This window comes from Daphnia pulicaria, chromosome 2 (assembly GCF_021234035.1).
Source record: "Daphnia pulicaria isolate SC F1-1A chromosome 2, SC_F0-13Bv2, whole genome shotgun sequence".
NCBI lineage: Eukaryota > Metazoa > Arthropoda > Branchiopoda > Diplostraca > Daphniidae > Daphnia > Daphnia pulicaria.
In genome coordinates, this window is record NC_060914.1 from 5,632,880 (window position 1) to 5,649,805 (window position 16,926).

Below are 16,926 nucleotides of genomic sequence, written 5' to 3' on the forward strand. Positions count from 1 at the left end.
TTTTCTAGACCAAAGATCGCAGCCCTCAATTTCATGTTGTTATTACCGTCTTTGGCTTGACGAAATCCATTAGATTTTTTCTCCAGGTTGTCACTGTTAAATTCGAGAGTAAGTACGAACTGCAATACCACTATAAGTAAATGTTCTATGTGCAAAATTACACAGGCTTGATCTTTTCTTCCAGGTATTTGCTCTGTCGTCGTCTGCTTCCTCTCCTCGCGCTTCCTCTGCCTTTTGCCCGGCTCTCTGATCACACCTAATAGCATAACTGCGGTTTAGATGATGAACCCACAGGTCAACGTGACATCATTCAATAGGCCTTTTTTTATCCCAGAAAAGATATATTTTTAGGTACCAAATTGTTTGCCACGTTGGATAATGTTGATAGTACCATATGTATATACCATCGTTTAGGCTACTTTAACAGACGCTGCACCAACTTTGATATACAGCGTGATTATGATAATCTAAGAGCTAAATAAACCTGAAAATAAAGGAATCCAACAGTTCATCTCAGGTAAAGGAATTAATTACATCTTAGCTGTTTGACGAGTAGGGGTTTCAGTGTTTTTTTTGTTTTTTTTTTTTGTTTTGTTTTACATTTTCTTACACTTACAGGTGATGGTTACTGCATCACGTGTTATTATTTTGTGATTGCCCTCTTTTAGAGTAATTATTATGGTTTGCCCCCCCCCCTTAAAAATGGATACATAAATGATGGACTAGCATATCTAAATTTTGCGGAACATTTTTTTTAATTATAAAAAGTCGTAAAAAGTATAGGAAATTTTCTTTTGCCTCTCGTTTTTCAATTCCATAATTACGGATTACCCTTGTTTAGCTTCCCTTTCCCTTCATTCTCACGATCTGTCAGTGGCCTCATTCTTCTGTTCTCACCTATTTTTGTACAACAGTGTTAACCCTGTTATCAGTTTGTTGCAAAATACTATTTTTAGATCTTTTTAAGCAGAAATAAGTGTGTGGTATAAATTCCACCACGTCCAGTCTGGTTGTAAGCCCAGCGCGGTTTGATCCTCTTGTTTTATTTGGCACATATTAGCTAAGACCCCGATAAGCTCTCTTCCCTCAGTTTGCAAGTCACATTTCTTAGTGCCGTTTTCTTTATGCACACTGGTTGGAAAAATTGAAATGTATTATTGTTTGCATTATTATTTAATATAAACCTCTACCAATATTTATAAACTTTTTATTCATACATATTACACAGTCAGTGTCAGTTGAATGTGAAAACAAAAAAATAGTTTTTTTTTCAAAGAAATTGTTCAGTTTCTCTCAGTTATGGGGATGGGGAAGAAGGGTACTGGTAACTGGTCGCTTCCTTCCTGTTTTTCACAGTCTCCTTCCGACGACAGGCGTCAAAGCGGCGTGATCAGTGCTGGCGTCGAAACTCGCGTGCTTTTATTTGCTGTTTTTGATAAGTTAAAATGGGTTAAAGCACAAACTTATTCCAATTGATGTTAAAAATGAGAAAACAAATTGATCAAGAGTTACTAACTAGTTTGAATCCACTAAGTGCGTTGACAATCGAGTTTCCGTACACTGACCAGCCCGAGCATACACAAATTTATGACTACAAGACGGGTTCGTGAATCAGTGGTTCTTTTTAAATCTTTTGGTTTATTTTAAAGTCCTGCAGTGTTTCTCCCTGCCAAGTGTGTTTGGGCTAGTCACGTTCCCCTCCTTCCGTAAGTTGCGAATTACATAATTTGGTTCTAGGGAATAACAAATATTTAAAAAATATTTAAATTAAAAACTGTTCTCTGGCCTAATTCAGTAACGCTACGCGTGGTGGCAGTAGCGGCGATATGTATGCTGTACTCTGGACGTCCGCACGTTCCCTCCTCCCCCTCTCCCCTCTTTGACCCACCCGGGGGATCTCACTTTGAAACACCCCCTCAAAAAGCTGTGACGAGGCCTTACGGCCAATTCCTACATGGTGACGGTACCACCTCCTCATAGACCATGGTTAAAGATAGGAGGTTTTGGTGAAATTTTACATATTTGTTGGCATGTATCATAAACATACCAAGAAATAGTTCAAATCATGATGAACACAATGGTGTAAGACCAGACGTCATTAAAAGTCTTTTTAATCAAACCAGACGTTATTTTGTTGTTCAGTTTGACAGATACGCCATAGATTTCCCATACGGCAACGCTGCAATACGTACGCGGTGATCTCAAATATATTTCATTAGGGCACTGTAGTGTGTCTGGTATCACTGATGAAAAATGTAGGTGTTGATATTTATAGATAGATTTAAAAAAAAAACTAATTATTCATTTCCAACGGAAACCGGAAAAACGTTAGTAACAAATTGGCAACGCTTGAATTTACTCTGTGACTTGGTAGTTTTTTTTTTTATTATTTAGTCATAGGCTCTTTCAATGTTTTAAAATTGGGAAGTTATATCGTGTAGCATTAGAAATTCGAATACTTAAAATTACGTCAGCAGTTTTAGAGAGGCAGTGTGTAATTGACGTTGTTGACATGTTGAATGAAGAGTCCGTAATAAGGATTCTCATAGATTTTACCTTTCCCAATGCCCCCTCGCGCTCCTTGACGATGAAAGATGAAGATGATAATAAAGGCCGAGAACTATTCAGTTTTTTATAATTTTAAAACCGAGCATAAATGTATTTTAATCTGGTTTCCATTATCAATTTTTATAAACGATAGACTGGCGGCTTTAACGGCCAATTATTCTAGAAAGACACGGAAAAGTAGGTCACAACTTGCAATTCTCAGTAAATTCAATGTCTAATTCATCCAATCCCTGTTCTTGAGAAGCTTTAGGGCACAAAAGGTAATGGATTGAGTTTCCATTAATTCCGTTCGTTTGATTCACGTTGTCTATCCCGTTCTGGCGCCTACTTTCTGCAGCCTATAATTGAAAGCGACGACTTTATAACACGTTCTCCAAAGAATAGGGAATTATTGCTTTCACCTGCTTGGCCAGCTCTGTTAATTGAGAGGCAACAATAGGTCCTGTTTGCTCTACTAGGCTATAAAACATGCTTTTGGGGTTTTCCAATAAAACAGCAGGCTCACCAAATTCCTTAAATAATACTTATTTCAATTACGCTGTTTTCATTTTTAAAATATTTCAATACCTTCAAGTAACCCGCATCCAGCAGCATTATCCTGTCGGAATCCATGATTGTATTCAAACGATGAGCAATCGTCATGACAGTACAGTCTCGGAACCTTTCTCGAATTGTTAGCTGGATTAGCGAATCGGTTCTGCAAAATAAAATAAAAAATAGTATTACGTCACAATCAGACGAAAGCGGATGCCTTACTTTTGATCAACGTTAGCGGTGGCTTCATCTAAAACAAGAATGCGATTCTGTCTTAAAATGGCTCGTGCTAAACAAATGAGTTGCCTTTGACCAACGGAGAAGTTCGCACCTCCTTCCGTCATATTTGCTTCTAAGCCTGCAGATAATTCTTTCACTGTGTCCTTGAGTTTAGCTCCTTCGAGCGAGTTCCAGAGTGCTTCATCACTGTACTGCCCGAAAGGATCCAGATTTTTACGAAGGGAACCCGAAAACAAAACAGGATCTTGAGGAATGATTGCTATCTTAGACCGTAAATCATGTAGGCCAATGGATTTGCTATCGATGCCGTCAATTATGATACGTCCTTCTGGCTCTGCCAGTCTAAATAAAGAGGCGATCAGCGATGATTTGCCTGCTCCGGTCCGACCGACAATGCCAATCTAAATGCGAAATTTCTAAATAACGTCTTTTTCTTTCTTAGCACATTATTTCTATAAAACCTTTTCGTTGGCTCGAACAAAACAGGTTATGTTCTTCAAAACAGGTTGATCAACTTCAGTGTAACGAAGGGACATGTCGTCGAATTGGATGTTACCACTCGAAGGCCACGTATCTGGAGGTTTCTTACCTAAAATGAAATAATTAAGAAATTGTTTTTCGAAAAAGAAAAATGTAGTAAAATTCGAAACCCACCTGTGATCGAATCCAAAGCAGCCTCGGAGGGCAATTTACTATATTCAATCACACGCTCGACTGAAGTCATTTGATTTTCCACTTCAGCTGATTGCCTAAAATTCACGGACGGCTTTATTATTTTAAGCATTTGCATAAAAAAAAATCAAATGTTACTTTACCTTACGCCCCACTGGAACATACCCGTCAGAGCCATTGCGGAAGAAATGGCAAGCCCAGCTTCGCTTCCGGTCATAGCTAAAACGCAAATAAAATTATAAAATATATATATATTTTTTTTTTATGGAAGTTTGTAAAGAGATAACGTACAGGTACTAAGTCCCAAGCACGCATAGGTAACACAGGCAACGTAAGTGACGCAAATCCAATCCAGCCAAATGCCAAACCATCGGGTGGTGGCTAAAAACATATACCAGGCTGAACTGTGAACGTCTTGACATTCATCAAATATTTGTTGAAAGACAACTTCACACTGGTGAGCTCTTAAGGTTGTTAATCCAACCAATGATGAGGATAAATGAGTAAATACAGGACTCCGAGCTGTAATTAAGCAAAGTGATAACCTTAGAAGAAGAAATAATTATTTCAAATTATAGATTTACTTGTAGACTCGAGACGCTTGACGTCACGGGCTGTTTTTAAGTAGAATTGCCTAAATTTGACGAAAATTACGGAAAGAAATAGAATTGGTAGTAATAACCATGGGTTGACCAGGCCAACTAGGAACAGAATACCAATGGCTGTCAACGCAATCTACGACATCGAAAACAAAACAAAAAAACCCACAATAATTAAAATATGTCTCTCATTCAAGACTGCAAAATTATTTACAGTAATGACGTCGAAGAATGCTGAAGGCAACATTTCATCCATACATCCGATGTCTTTAGCGAAACGATTTAAAATACGTCCTAAATGTTGAAATGAATAATTAATGTGAAGCACGGAATTTAATTTAAGAAAGAAATAAGATTCATACCGACGGGATTTTGATCAAAGAAAAGTAGCGGTGCACGGATGATCGATTCAAACATACGATTGTGAAGATGGATAGACGAGATCATGCACATTAGGAAGTAATGAATCGTGCGAATCATTGAGAATATGAATACGCCGACGATGAGAATAGTAAAAACGTAAATGCCAGTGTACGTATCTGGCTCCTTCCACCATTCACCAGAAAAAGGGCCATTTTCTTTTATTTCGTCGGTAACGTTGGAAAAATCTGCTTCCGTAATATTTGAGAACGACAAGTTTTCGGATACATTTCCTTGCCTTGTACGAAGTTCCTCTGCATTTGTCCATAAAGTTAGCCTACCAATGTTAATTGTAAACTCAATAACTATCAATCAATTTGATAATAATAAGTGAATTGTAATTACCAATAATCAGACCCGCTAAAGAGGATTTGGGTGAGGAGGCATGTGAAAGTAAACAAGAGGAGATAAATGCAGCTGCCACCTGATCGGAAATATTCCCAATAGACTTTTAATGACACACTGCCAGAGGAGCGAGATTCTTCAGCAAATGCTGGTTTCTCTTCTTTTTTCTGATTAAAAAAAAAACGTCAGGAAATTGAATATAATATCATTGATTAAGAAGTGACAGTAAAGAAAAAGTTCAAATCATACCTCTTTGGCGGAAGACCTTGAAGCAACAGATCCTCCACGTTGACGTATAGAGTTCGAAATTGATCCACATCTTGAAATTGAACTTTCAATTTCACATTCGGAAAAGGATCGCGTTAAGTCTTCTTCTTGATCTGGTTCTTCGTCTTCAATTGTTTTTGCAATGTCCAATCCGCTGTTGCTGATTTCTTTATAGGATCCCATTGCTTCTACACGACCCTGAATTTGAAAAATGCAGACAAAATGACACCCGCTCAGCAACACCAGGGATTTTAGACGAATTCTTACCGCTTTGAGAATTAGAATCTGGTCTACATCTTTTAGATATTGAAGCTGGTGGGTGACTAAAACTCGAATTTTATCACGAAGGAATCCATTAATGGCTTTGTCAAAGAGATGACGACCAACGTGTGTATCTACAGCACTTAGTGGATCGTCCATAAGATAAATATCGGCATCCACGTACAACGATCTAGCAAGGTTGACTCGCGCCTTTTGACCGCCGCTGAGAGAGACCCCTCGTTCACCCACTGTCGTTTGGTCGCCGTTGGGAAAAAGGTTAAAATCCTTGTCCAAAGCACTATTCAAACGTAATATCATGATATAATTGCTAAAATAAGAGTAAAATAGAAAGAATAATACCAGGCTTTGATGACTTTTTTGTAGCGTTTGAGATCGTACTCCAATCCGCAAAGAATGTTCTGCCGCACCGTTCCAGAAAAGATCCAAGATTCTTGAGAAGCGTAAGCGACTTTACCAGCAATTCGACAGGTTCCTTTCGTAGGAGACAGCTCACCCAAGATGACATTCAATAATGAACTCTATAAATATTAAGTAATAGCAAATTTAAAAAAAAATGTACGACATAAAACAAAACTACAATTTCCAAAGACATACCTTGCCGCAACCGACTTGGCCGACGATGGCAAAAACCTGACCCGGTCTGACATTGAACGAAATATCAGTTAATGTGTTGTCTTCTTTTTCCCCTGCAGCTGGCCATTTGACTGTCAACTGATTCAACTCAATGAGACACTCAGATAGTGCTGGCCGGAGTTTTGCCTTTGAACTTTTTTCGATTTCGTCCAACAACAAGAAATTCTTTGTGTCAAAGCCAAATGAATTAGCATTAGATAAACTCATTTTTCAAAATAAAAATGCTAAATTAGAAACAAATATACTTCTATGCGTTTGGTCGAGACTCTAGCTTCGGCAGACATAGTTATTGCCCCGGGGAAAAAAAGCGTCATGATAAGACGAATGTTATTGAATAAGGAAACAGTCACAAAGACCTATAAAATTTTTAATTAAGAATCAAACATTCATAAAATCGAAAAATAAATTTGTACCTTTTCGGAGGTCAAATGGTTCCCGGTGAAAATAAATACCAAGAAAGTCAAGAATATAATGAGCTTCGACGAAGTAAAGAAGAGACTCATATTAAGTGCACGGAAATAATTAGTTCTCCTAATAACGTTAATCTCCTTTCTAAAATCAAAAATATACTAAAGTTAACATCAACGAAATTAATCATCCGTTAAAGCTTGTCAAAGGAATACCGGCGACAATCGGAAATCAATTTAGCAAAAGGTTTTTCCCAAGTGTACATTTTGATCACTCTCATTGCAGAGATAATTTCGTTCATTGTCCGGATCCTTTCATCCGTTCGTTTGGCAGTTTCAAGTCGGAGCTTCGAAAACACTTTACCCATCCAACCTAACGTGAAACAAATATTTTCTATAGAAACACCAGGGTAATAAATTGATATTGATCGATTTAGCTACTTTGTAATGGTACGAAAAGGATCAACACGGCCAGTCCAACTAGGCACGAAGGTCCGATGACATGAAGCAGAATAGCCATGCTTATTAACGTCTGCAATGGCCCGACCTAATCAAACAAAATATTGTTAGCATATCAGTAATTAAGTATCCCAAGAAAGATTACAATGTACCCAAAGATAGTGAAGGAAGATGACGGAAAAATCGTAGCGATTGACGTCATTAGACATGATGTTCACCATTTGACCAATGGTTGTTTGACCTAGGGCCTTTTGGCTTAGCAGAAGACACTATTCGCAAAAAAAATTTATTAAGTATCATTAACAAATATTTAAATGAATAAATGTTAAATATATGTAACCTTTTTGTAGACAAGTGAACATGCTGCCACACGGATTTGCATTCCAGTATGTTGGCAGGAAAAAAAGAAAGGGTGATGGGTGGTGGTGTAGAGAGCAGAGCCCAGAACTACTCCCGTCGCATAAAGATAAGCTTGCGTTGTGGTAATAGTGCTGTTATCACTCCCGAAATAATGAACAAGTTGACCTAAACAAAGAGGTTGCCCAATCCTACATCAAATGTTTTTACGATTGTTTGTTAAGTACTTTCTTCAGTCTCAACAAGTTAAACTGTTAATAAAAGAATCTAAAACATATACGTACTTAAAAATACATTCTTCGAGAAATACTAGAATGCCCACTAACATAAATTTTAGTCCAAATGTTTTAATCAAAGCTTTTGTAAGGCTTGGTCTGAGCTTCTTCGATTTGTTTCCGTCTGAATTGCATTTTGCAAGTTGATTGTCCCATTCTCTGAAGACGCACACAAAAAAAAATCAAAAGAAACAAATTAGATTTAATCGGTAAGTTCACTTTAATTATGGTCGCACATTACATGAGTAATTTAACGCACCAATTGGATTTCTTTAATTTATCAAGTGAGAAAACTAGAAAAAATTTTAATTACTCGTTCCAGGAAAGCGCTGACTGTTATTATAAAACAGCCATGCAAATTCGATTAAGCAATTAACTACTGGTATGGACAAGTTTTTTCTTATAAATTAAACAAAGAAAAAATGAACTCTTCATCAACAACTTTTTCATTGAAGTAAAAGGGAAATACTTAATTTTCAAAATTGTTTAAACTTTAACATGAATGAGCAGCATTTAGCTTTTAAATGACACAAGTAGTAGTAAATTCTTTCTTACTTTTGCAACTTCAGCCCAAGTTCTTCAGAATGATCACCTGGCATAACATCATACAGATCGCCAACTTCAAGATCTTTCTTTGCTCCATAACCCATGAAAGGGTTCACCCACCTTTTAAAAAAAACACCAATACGGATTTAGCATAAAGTAAGTTTAATTCGACGATGCAACCGATAAGGAATTAATGATAATAAAAACCAGCACATAAATCTTGCATTACAAAATTTCGTCTTTTCAAAAGATTACTGACCTTTTCGACACAACACTTTGTAAAAATAATAAATGGATTTTTCTTGCATGAAGCAAAACATTATTTGCTTTTTACTGTGATTTTAACAACTATAAAAGATGTTTCAAGATTTCGCGCGCTTTGTTGTTGCTATGACAACGTAAATAACTAGTCACGTGTTCACGACATCGATCCGGCTGCCGAATCAGCTGTTACCGAGAAGAAATGCTCGAATGAAATATAGCTACTTACCAAAATATGAGGGCAGAAAGAAAATTGGCTTTAAGTCTGGGGTTTGGATTCAATTTCTTGTTTCGATTCAATTCCATGGCTGAAGAAAGAAAGTGTAACCTTGACTGATTATGTAAGTGCTCGAGGGCAAAACCGGTCAAAAATCAGACTTTGGACGAATCACTTTTTCTTTAACTTGACGTTCTTTCCCTCAATATTGAATTGTAAAGTTGTACCAATTCGCCGGCCATTGAGGGAATTCTTCTGTTATCACAGTAGTCAAACACTGCCCAAGAATGTGATAGCAATGTGAAACTGAAATCTGAGAATTGGAAGACGACCTTCTCTCTTGAACTTCGTTCCCTGACTGAAATGCTTCGCCGTTGTTCGCCACTGCCGGCCGCAGAGTGCAGACTCTCCTTATTCCTTTCAGCCTTCAGCACATGTGTTGCTTTCTCCTCCTCTTTTTATACCTCGAGGTGTAACGACCGACCGCACCGTGATACATATATAACACCAGGCTACGTTACACCTTTCTACCTATTTATTGCGACTACTGGGACTGGCCAACCAATTTTTGGGAAATCAGAAATGATCTGTCGTTTTGCAATACCACGAAATTAAAATTAATATTTCATTAATATTCAGTTAATTAATAAGCAAGATTTCTTAATTAAAAATGAAATACATTTTACAAATTGTATCGTTATTTTTACTTTTTATTCGCACCGCATGTGCAATGTACATTGGGTTTTTCACGGCCATGATTAATCAGAACTTTATTAGTTTTCTTGGCTATCACCTATCAGTGTTAGTTTCCGGCCTAATAAAATTAATCCATTCATAATTGCATAGTGCATTAGCTTCATGTGCGTAGGTAAGAAAAAAAAATCAGATTGCTTCAATGTTAAATAGGCCTATTGGTTGACCTATAGCTACACACGTTTTGAAATGGCCTTGATCGTTGGATCCACTCCGATATCATGGGCGGATGAGGTAGACATAAATATGAGAGGCGTCTTTTTCAGTAGGTTTCTCCGGATGCTGAGATAGTCAAACAAAAGAGTTATCGAGTAAAGCTCGAATTCTCAAATGACTGATACAAGATAAGATTAAAGGGTAGCACTTAATTTGATGCATGTCTTGGTTGTCAGACCCCATCCAACTTTGAAGCTTTCAAAATTTGTATAGAAAATCTTATTTTCATAAGCTGTATTCACCCCAAGGCCAAATGCCGGAATGACTGAGTGATTTTCTGTCATCATGACTCTGCATTTCTTTCTTCACGTCCAATCATTAACGCGGTATATCGTGTTACGTTTGAATTCGATCATCCACCTTAAACGAAACATTAATTTTTAGGATACCAATAAAAATTGTGACCTCTTATCACGACACCGTAATTACCGTAACTGCATCCAAGGAAATTGTTATGAAAAGGTACAACATTGTCTATAACAATTCAAGGCAGACTGGAAGTTACGGCATTCTTATTACGGACAAGAAATTCAAGACCATGCCAATAAACGATTGTTTATTCATACATATATGAATACTTTGAAGTGAAGTCCAAGTCACGATTTTTCCACAATTGGAATTTCTAGCGTCCATATTATTTGGACGTGCACTAGATTTTGGTCAATATAGCAACATTTAGACATTTCTCTCCGTTGCTAACTTACCTGTAAGCTGTTCTGAATAATTTAGTTTTAGTTCACGTAAACCTGAAAATCTTGCATCGTAACTGGATGAAGAAATGAAACGTGCTGGTTTACATGGTCAAACGATGAGTTAACAAAAAATCAATTTTTCTAAGGAGAATCTTGATTAGAGAGAACCTTGTTTTCTAAAGGCTGTTAAGTGAATCAGTCGCTTTAAAATGGTGTCCGCAAAGAAATTATATTCACTTAAATTCACAAAATGTATAAATGGAATTAGGTAGACATTAAAAAAAGGTGGAATTCGCAACGCGATGTTCCCATCGGTGTAGTCAGAAAGATGTCCATCAAAACGCAAAAGTCTTTGGCACAGGCAAATTTCGAATATCAAGACACAAAGAGTACAAAGAAGCTGACATAGAGCTTCAAGGCTAAAAGAAGTAATTGCATTAAACTGTACAAGTAATTATTAAGGTGACGGGGAATATCGTTGGTGGATTGAGAGGTCAAATTAAAACCAGATATAGAAGAGACCAAAATGGCATGACAACTATTTTGCACACAAATTGTTTGTTGAAGTTAAGTAGTAGCGGGTGTGTATACAACCAATGGTCACAGTATTTTGTTAAAAACATTTCCTTGTGTTACGAGGTAGCACCTAGGACAAAAGGGCTCAGACGCCAGTGTAGTGCTGGGCTGCAGCGGGTCGACCACGGTGAAAGGCCATTAGAGTGGCAACGGTCATAGCAACACGAGCCACATTTCGCCGCTCCAGAACGTCAGAAGATGTGCACAAGCGATCCTGTATACGAAATGGTTGAAGAAAACACGCGGGAAAAGAAAAAAAAAAGACGGTGGCGTCGGGTAAGGAAAGACAGAAAATTAAAATAAACCGAATAAAAGAATAAAAGAAATAACGACAAACTAAAAAAAAAGGAGGAAGTAGGAAAAGAAAAAAACAAAATAAACAAAAACAAGCTGCAAATTGGGAAAGCGCACGACACAAGTTAACGGGCGGGATCTTAAATATAGTGTAATTCAATTTTTACTGCTTCTGAGAAAACTGATACAGATTTTATTCTAGCCAGCTTGGCTATTATACTACACAACCAAAAAAATAGGAAAACTACAATGCAAACGAAATAAGATCACGAGCTAATCAACTGTTGAGAAATGCTATCATAAACTACCGGCTTCTTATTTAGTTAACACTATGCATTTGACAGTAAGCTCGTTAGGCAAACGTTGAACAGGCACTGGCAGAACCATCCCACAGTACTAATGTACAACCACCGTTGTAACTCATATTTAATTTCCTCTCAAATATCACAAGCCCCATTCGCTTGCATGCTCCAGATAAATACTATTCGAATAATCATTAGCGGATTAAGGCAAACGATTTAAGAAATAATAGCACCTGACGCTGGCTGACAAAATTACTACGATACGGTGTTTTAGACTGAACAAATTGGACGTCGGCCAATAATTTACTTTAAAATAAAAGGCTGCCTCACAAAATTCTTAGCTTATGACATACAAAACAAACAAACAAAAAATGGAATAACTGAGGAAGGCTGTTTAGTAGCTCGAAATTCCGGCTACTTTTAGTCGTAGTGGCCGGTATTTCATCATGAAAGAAAAAAGAGTTTCCAATTGGGAATTAGCACAAAATCCCAAGAGAAGCAAAACACAGGAATGCGATAGGAAAAGATGGGAAAAACATACGAAAGGTTGAAACAAAAATTACGAAGATTCGTATCACTTTTTTGGGGGGGAGGAGGAAACATTGAGGCACCCATGCGATTAGCAGATTCTATTTGAATGAAAGCGAATCTATAAGGTCACAGGAATGTTCGTTTAAATGTCTCTCAATCTAAGTTTTGCTCGTTAAATGTCTTCTGTATTTTTTTTTTTTTTACCATCTAGACTAGTCTCTGGAGGGATGGAAATTAGAGTGGAATTACTGCCCAGCAGGGAGCCAATGGTAGAAAGCGGTGGCGGCCATAAGGACCAGTGCCAGCGCGGAATGTGAGAGCCACAACTCAGTCCATGATACTTTGACTAGATCTTTCAAGTCAGTGTTCATTGTGGTGGGTAAAAGATCTGGAGGAGGCTGGAGAGGAGACTCTTCTATCTCAACATCTTGCACAACGATTTCTGGAGCAAAAGTGACTCGTTTCGATTTGGACAGTGGACTTGGTTTGCCGGCTTGATCATTCTCATTGACATCTATTGACAACGGGTTGATCAGCTCGAACGGGATTGGGAATGATCCTGAAGGGGACGGAGTTGGAGTTAGCGGCGGTGTAGGCGGATTAGAAGGCGCCGGAGATGAGGATAGCAAGGTATCCAACCGGGTATTTGACAAAGTAGCGGGATCTAGTAAGACCCGCACAGTTTCAAGCAGTCGACTAATGTTTGATGCCGTCGAGATGTCCTCCCAGGTGCACAGTGAGTTCTGCTTTGTAGTAAAAAGATAACCAAACCGGGCCCAAGAGGAATAGAGAATAAGAAGAGGCGAAATAAGTTGAAGAGAAATTATAGAGAAAGATGGGGTAAACAAGAGAAAAAAAAAGTAAATTGGAACAGTGGATTAAAATAATGAATTTTTTTTTTCACCACTTTCTCGATTATAAAATATTAATTGTCCCTCGTTTTAGTTCATGATCTTAACATGCACGTGCAGTGACCAGACAGCAAGCATAGCATGCTATATGTTCGGTCGTGAAAAAGTTGGATTCGAAAGAAAGGTAAGGTCAAGGGCGAGTTGGACACTGGATGTATGGGAAGAGATGTATGATAGATTTGTCCAAAGTATACCAACAAGAAAACCGAACCCCGAAACAAGAAGACAAGCTGGCTAGGTATAGGAACCAAGAAGATAACAAAATTATTCCAAAACTAGCCAGCCCTTGTGACCATTCATCAACTCCAAAGTTGTGGCCACCAAAACAAAAAGAATCCCATTTTTTCTTTAAACAAGCGAATTGGGTTCAAGGGAGAAAAGGTAGAAAGATGTGTGCACATATTTAAATACTGGAATTTTCTGGACTCACCTCAGAAACTCCGATCCTTCGACAAGCTTCGATAAAGTTCTCAACGTTCCGGCGGCATTTTGCCACAGTTAGTTTGGGCACAGCTGGAGACGGCACATGAATGCTGGCCACAGAACGAGCGCGGACGTGATTGGCCAGATGGCATAAAACGACTCCATCTTGCAGTGCAGATGACAAGTCATCAGGTAAGGTCATTTTGAGCCTCATCTCTATACACTGCTCAATTAATGAAATTATTAGGTAATTTTATTAAAAGAGAAGCTAAAGGATTATTACTTGGCGCAAATGTTGAATTTGTTCCATTTCCTCTCTTTGTCTCTCCATCTCTCGGCGTACAGTGAAACTGGCAGTAACAGCCGTGTGAGAGGAGTGATTGGATGGCGGGGGAGTTTGATTGCCATTGGTAGAATTCGTTAATGAATTTTGTCGACTAAGTATGGAAGGCCCGGCTTTGACAGCAGCTACCTTACGACTTCCGGTAAGTGGTTCAGGTGGAGGTGGGCGGTAGGGGGGCGCCAGATTGTTTGACTCAGCTGTAGAACTGGGAACGACGGGTACCGAACGATAGGGTAAAGCAGGGCTGAGCAATTCGGTCGTTGGTGAGCGGAAGGGCGGTGGCTGAGTTACTGACGACGGACTAGTTTTGGCCTTGACATAGGAAAGGACAGCTTCTTTCTGAACGGCTTTGACATTCACTTTGTTGTTCTCGTCGTGACTGAGATTTAAACTCAGAGGACGACTAAAATCACCAATCACAGCGAATGATGATGGATGGGGTTGAGAAGGAGGATCTGAAATCGTTGTGTGGTTCGGACTGTTTTCCCATGGTTTGTAAAGCGCCGTTCCATCCGACCGTTGCTGTGGTTGTGGTGGTGGCACCTGAACTAATAACTGTCGGCCGAATTCCATCGTCTGGTTTCCAGACAAAGGTGGGGTATCAGGACTAGGAGTGTGGCTATTGTTATCCCTCACTTTGTAAACATTATTTCGCTGTTGCCGTAAAGCTTCCTTGTATTCTCTGTAGGTTTGGGCGTGGTTTGGAAGTCTCTGTTCGTCTTGCGATGCCCTAATTAAGCAATGCTAAAATTAATGAAACTGTATGAAATGAATACAAAAATGTATTATACATTTGGTGTTCCAAAATTTTCCGAGCAGCTCTTCGCCTTTCCTCATTTCCTTGTTCATCTTCGTCTTCGTCTTCAGGCTAGGAAAAGAGGGTAATTGAAAATAACAGTGGGAAAAATGTGGTCAAAGCAACAACAAAAAAATACCTTTAACGTTTGATTATGATTGACGGGATTGGATATAAATAACGGTGTTGTTTCCGTAGAAGAAACGTGCCCATTATTATGTTGATTGTTCTGTTGCGGCCAGCGCATATCGGGTCCATCGACCACAACGGGTTGGCTGTTACTGTTACCACAACTACCGAAGCCATTACTGTTATCAATCGTGTATCTTTTGCGACGGGGATCGTTGGCTGAAAAACGAGAATCCGGTAATGTTGATGGTTTTCGAGGCAATCTTCGACAATCCCCTCCTTCCAAAATGCCTCGTTTTCTGTCCTCTTTAATTGCTTCGATTTCCAGATACTTGAATATGTGGATTCGCCCTCGTGTGCACAACTGAAACATAGTAATAATATTAGTAAACTACCAACTTTAAAATACCAGATAAATAATAATCAATACATACATGGGTTGGAGGGGATGTCAAAGGATTGTGATCAACACACAGGTCAACCAACGATACCATAAATCGTAATTCCACTGGTATGGCTGAGATCCTATTCATGCTGATATCAAGTGTGACCAGCCGAAGGAACATAAGTTCTGTCAAAGAATAATTGAATTTAGTTATTTTTTTAAGTAATTTTTTAAGTGATTGAAATAATACCTCTTGGCAATTCAACCAGAAAGTTTTTGCGCAGATTAAGGGCTTCTAAGTGTTGGAGGTCACCTAACTGGATGGGAAGGTGACTGAGCTGGTTGCATGAAGCATCTAGCTCTATCAACTGGCATAACTGGTTGATTTCTTCTGGTAGACTCACCAACCGATTGTGACTGACCAGTAGAACTTGCAATGGTAACTTGCAAAGATAAGCTGGTAGCACACTTAACTGATTGCGGCTGTAGGAAAAGCATGTTTATTAGAGAAATTCTCAATAAAAATGTATAATAAGGATTAATAACAGTACCTGATATCTAAATATGTTAGACATTGCAGGAACGTGACAGTATCTGGAATGAAACGGATTACATTGTGGTACAGATTTAGCTTCTCCAAAGCTGTAAATCGTGTTATTTCACTGGGTAGTTCTGACAGCTTGTTTTTCGACAAATCTATAAACAAAAATTCAATAAACATCAAGCAAGAGCATACATTGAACAATTGACAATGAGTATGCAAGAATGACAGCAGAGCCAAACTGACAACAAATGCATAAAGAAACAGAGTACTTATGGCTCATTGCCAACAGTATGATGAATGTAGAGATAACAGTGTCAAAGGTAGTCACCAGAAATGCGATCTACTTACCACTGTAAACGGTGTCATTTAGATTGTATTTATTAGCCACCTTGGGGAATTCTCTTAAACGACGGCTACTAACACGCAGTTCACCACTTATTTGAGCTTCTTCTAAAAGTCGTTCAAGATTGCGATTAAGTGGGCTCTGAGGCCCAACGGTTGCACCAACAGTTCCGGCCATGTCAAGCGCCGGCCATTGCACATTATCCGTGCAGCAACATCCTTTATTCAGACAACAGAACTGAGTTGTTGGTACCCTAAAAATTCAGGGAGATGTCGGAAGTCGGAACTGAAACCCACTGATTGCCTTGGGGGAGAACCTAAACAGAACTTGACCCTGAGTAGTGAGTACCACAGCTATTTTCTCTTCGTTATTCTATTTCGTTTGATCTTTTTTCCCCGAGTGCATTCTCATATGCCCAAAGGATATGTAAAAAATATTCTGGTGGTGCGATTGGTGCGCCACCGCGCGGTTTTATTTTTCAAGGGCGGGCAAACTGAAATCTGAACAGAACAGATGTTTGAATCACCGTGATTTTTGTCGTTGATTACTGATGGGTAACAAACATAAAATTGCTCATGCCTTAACGTTCACAAGTTGTTTGTTCTC

At 38.6% G+C, this 16,926-nt stretch overlaps 2 protein-coding genes across 3 annotated transcripts; both read right to left on the reverse strand.

Moving 5' to 3' along the window:
- Nucleotides 1-2,635: 2,635 nt before the first annotated feature.
- Nucleotides 2,636-9,503, reverse strand: LOC124327570 (ATP-binding cassette subfamily C member 4-like). Its single transcript, XM_046786533.1, has 25 exons — nucleotides 9,095-9,503; nucleotides 8,614-8,724; nucleotides 8,068-8,217; nucleotides 7,767-7,974; nucleotides 7,579-7,695; nucleotides 7,409-7,514; nucleotides 7,184-7,340; nucleotides 6,974-7,112; nucleotides 6,806-6,916; nucleotides 6,522-6,725; nucleotides 6,267-6,445; nucleotides 5,913-6,204; nucleotides 5,628-5,843; nucleotides 5,379-5,545; nucleotides 4,976-5,310; nucleotides 4,828-4,907; nucleotides 4,599-4,749; nucleotides 4,306-4,536; nucleotides 4,158-4,233; nucleotides 3,997-4,091; nucleotides 3,804-3,931; nucleotides 3,325-3,743; nucleotides 3,136-3,265; nucleotides 2,970-3,080; nucleotides 2,636-2,906 (listed from the first exon to the last, which is right to left on the reverse strand). Exons 1-25 carry the CDS (start codon nucleotides 9,169-9,171, stop codon nucleotides 2,751-2,753), a joined length of 4,146 nt encoding a protein of 1,381 aa, XP_046642489.1. The 5' UTR covers nucleotides 9,172-9,503; the 3' UTR covers nucleotides 2,636-2,750.
- A 1,450-nt stretch (nucleotides 9,504-10,953) lies between these two features.
- On the reverse strand, nucleotides 10,954-16,748 carry LOC124327576 (leucine-rich repeat and calponin homology domain-containing protein 1-like). Of its 2 annotated transcripts, none has more exons than XM_046786541.1 (9): nucleotides 16,326-16,748; nucleotides 15,985-16,129; nucleotides 15,684-15,916; nucleotides 15,483-15,619; nucleotides 15,059-15,412; nucleotides 14,915-14,991; nucleotides 14,064-14,853; nucleotides 13,788-14,003; nucleotides 10,954-13,189 (listed from the first exon to the last, which is right to left on the reverse strand). In XM_046786541.1, the coding sequence occupies exons 1-9, from the start codon at nucleotides 16,495-16,497 to the stop codon at nucleotides 12,692-12,694; spliced, it is 2,622 nt and encodes an 873-aa protein (XP_046642497.1). In that variant the 5' UTR covers nucleotides 16,498-16,748; the 3' UTR covers nucleotides 10,954-12,691. The 2 variants fall into 2 exon arrangements, with proteins under 2 accessions (XP_046642497.1, XP_046642498.1); XM_046786542.1 differs by having other exon boundaries at nucleotides 10,954-11,533; nucleotides 16,326-16,746.
- Nucleotides 16,749-16,926: the final 178 nt, after the last annotated feature.

Bases quoted from the DNA above. Each gene is read 5' to 3' on its own strand.
- LOC124327570 (XM_046786533.1), bottom strand. From the start codon at position 9,171: ATGGAATTGAATCGAAACAAGAAATTGAATCCAAACCCCAGACTTAAA. The intron at 6,917-6,973 runs GTACAAATTTAT...AAAATTTTATAG, and splicing joins ACCATTTGACCTCCGAAAAG to GTCTTTGTGACTGTTTCCTT. The intron at 2,907-2,969 runs GTGAAAGCAATA...TTTCAATTATAG, and splicing joins TAACAGAGCTGGCCAAGCAG to GCTGCAGAAAGTAGGCGCCA.
- LOC124327576 (XM_046786541.1), bottom strand. From the start codon at position 16,497: ATGGCCGGAACTGTTGGTGCAACCGTTGGGCCTCAGAGCCCACTTAAT. The intron at 15,917-15,984 runs GTACTGTTATTA...CTTTTCCTACAG, and splicing joins CTAACATATTTAGATATCAG to CCGCAATCAGTTAAGTGTGC. The intron at 14,004-14,063 runs GTAATAATCCTT...TTAATTGAGCAG, and splicing joins AAATTCAACATTTGCGCCAA to TGTATAGAGATGAGGCTCAA.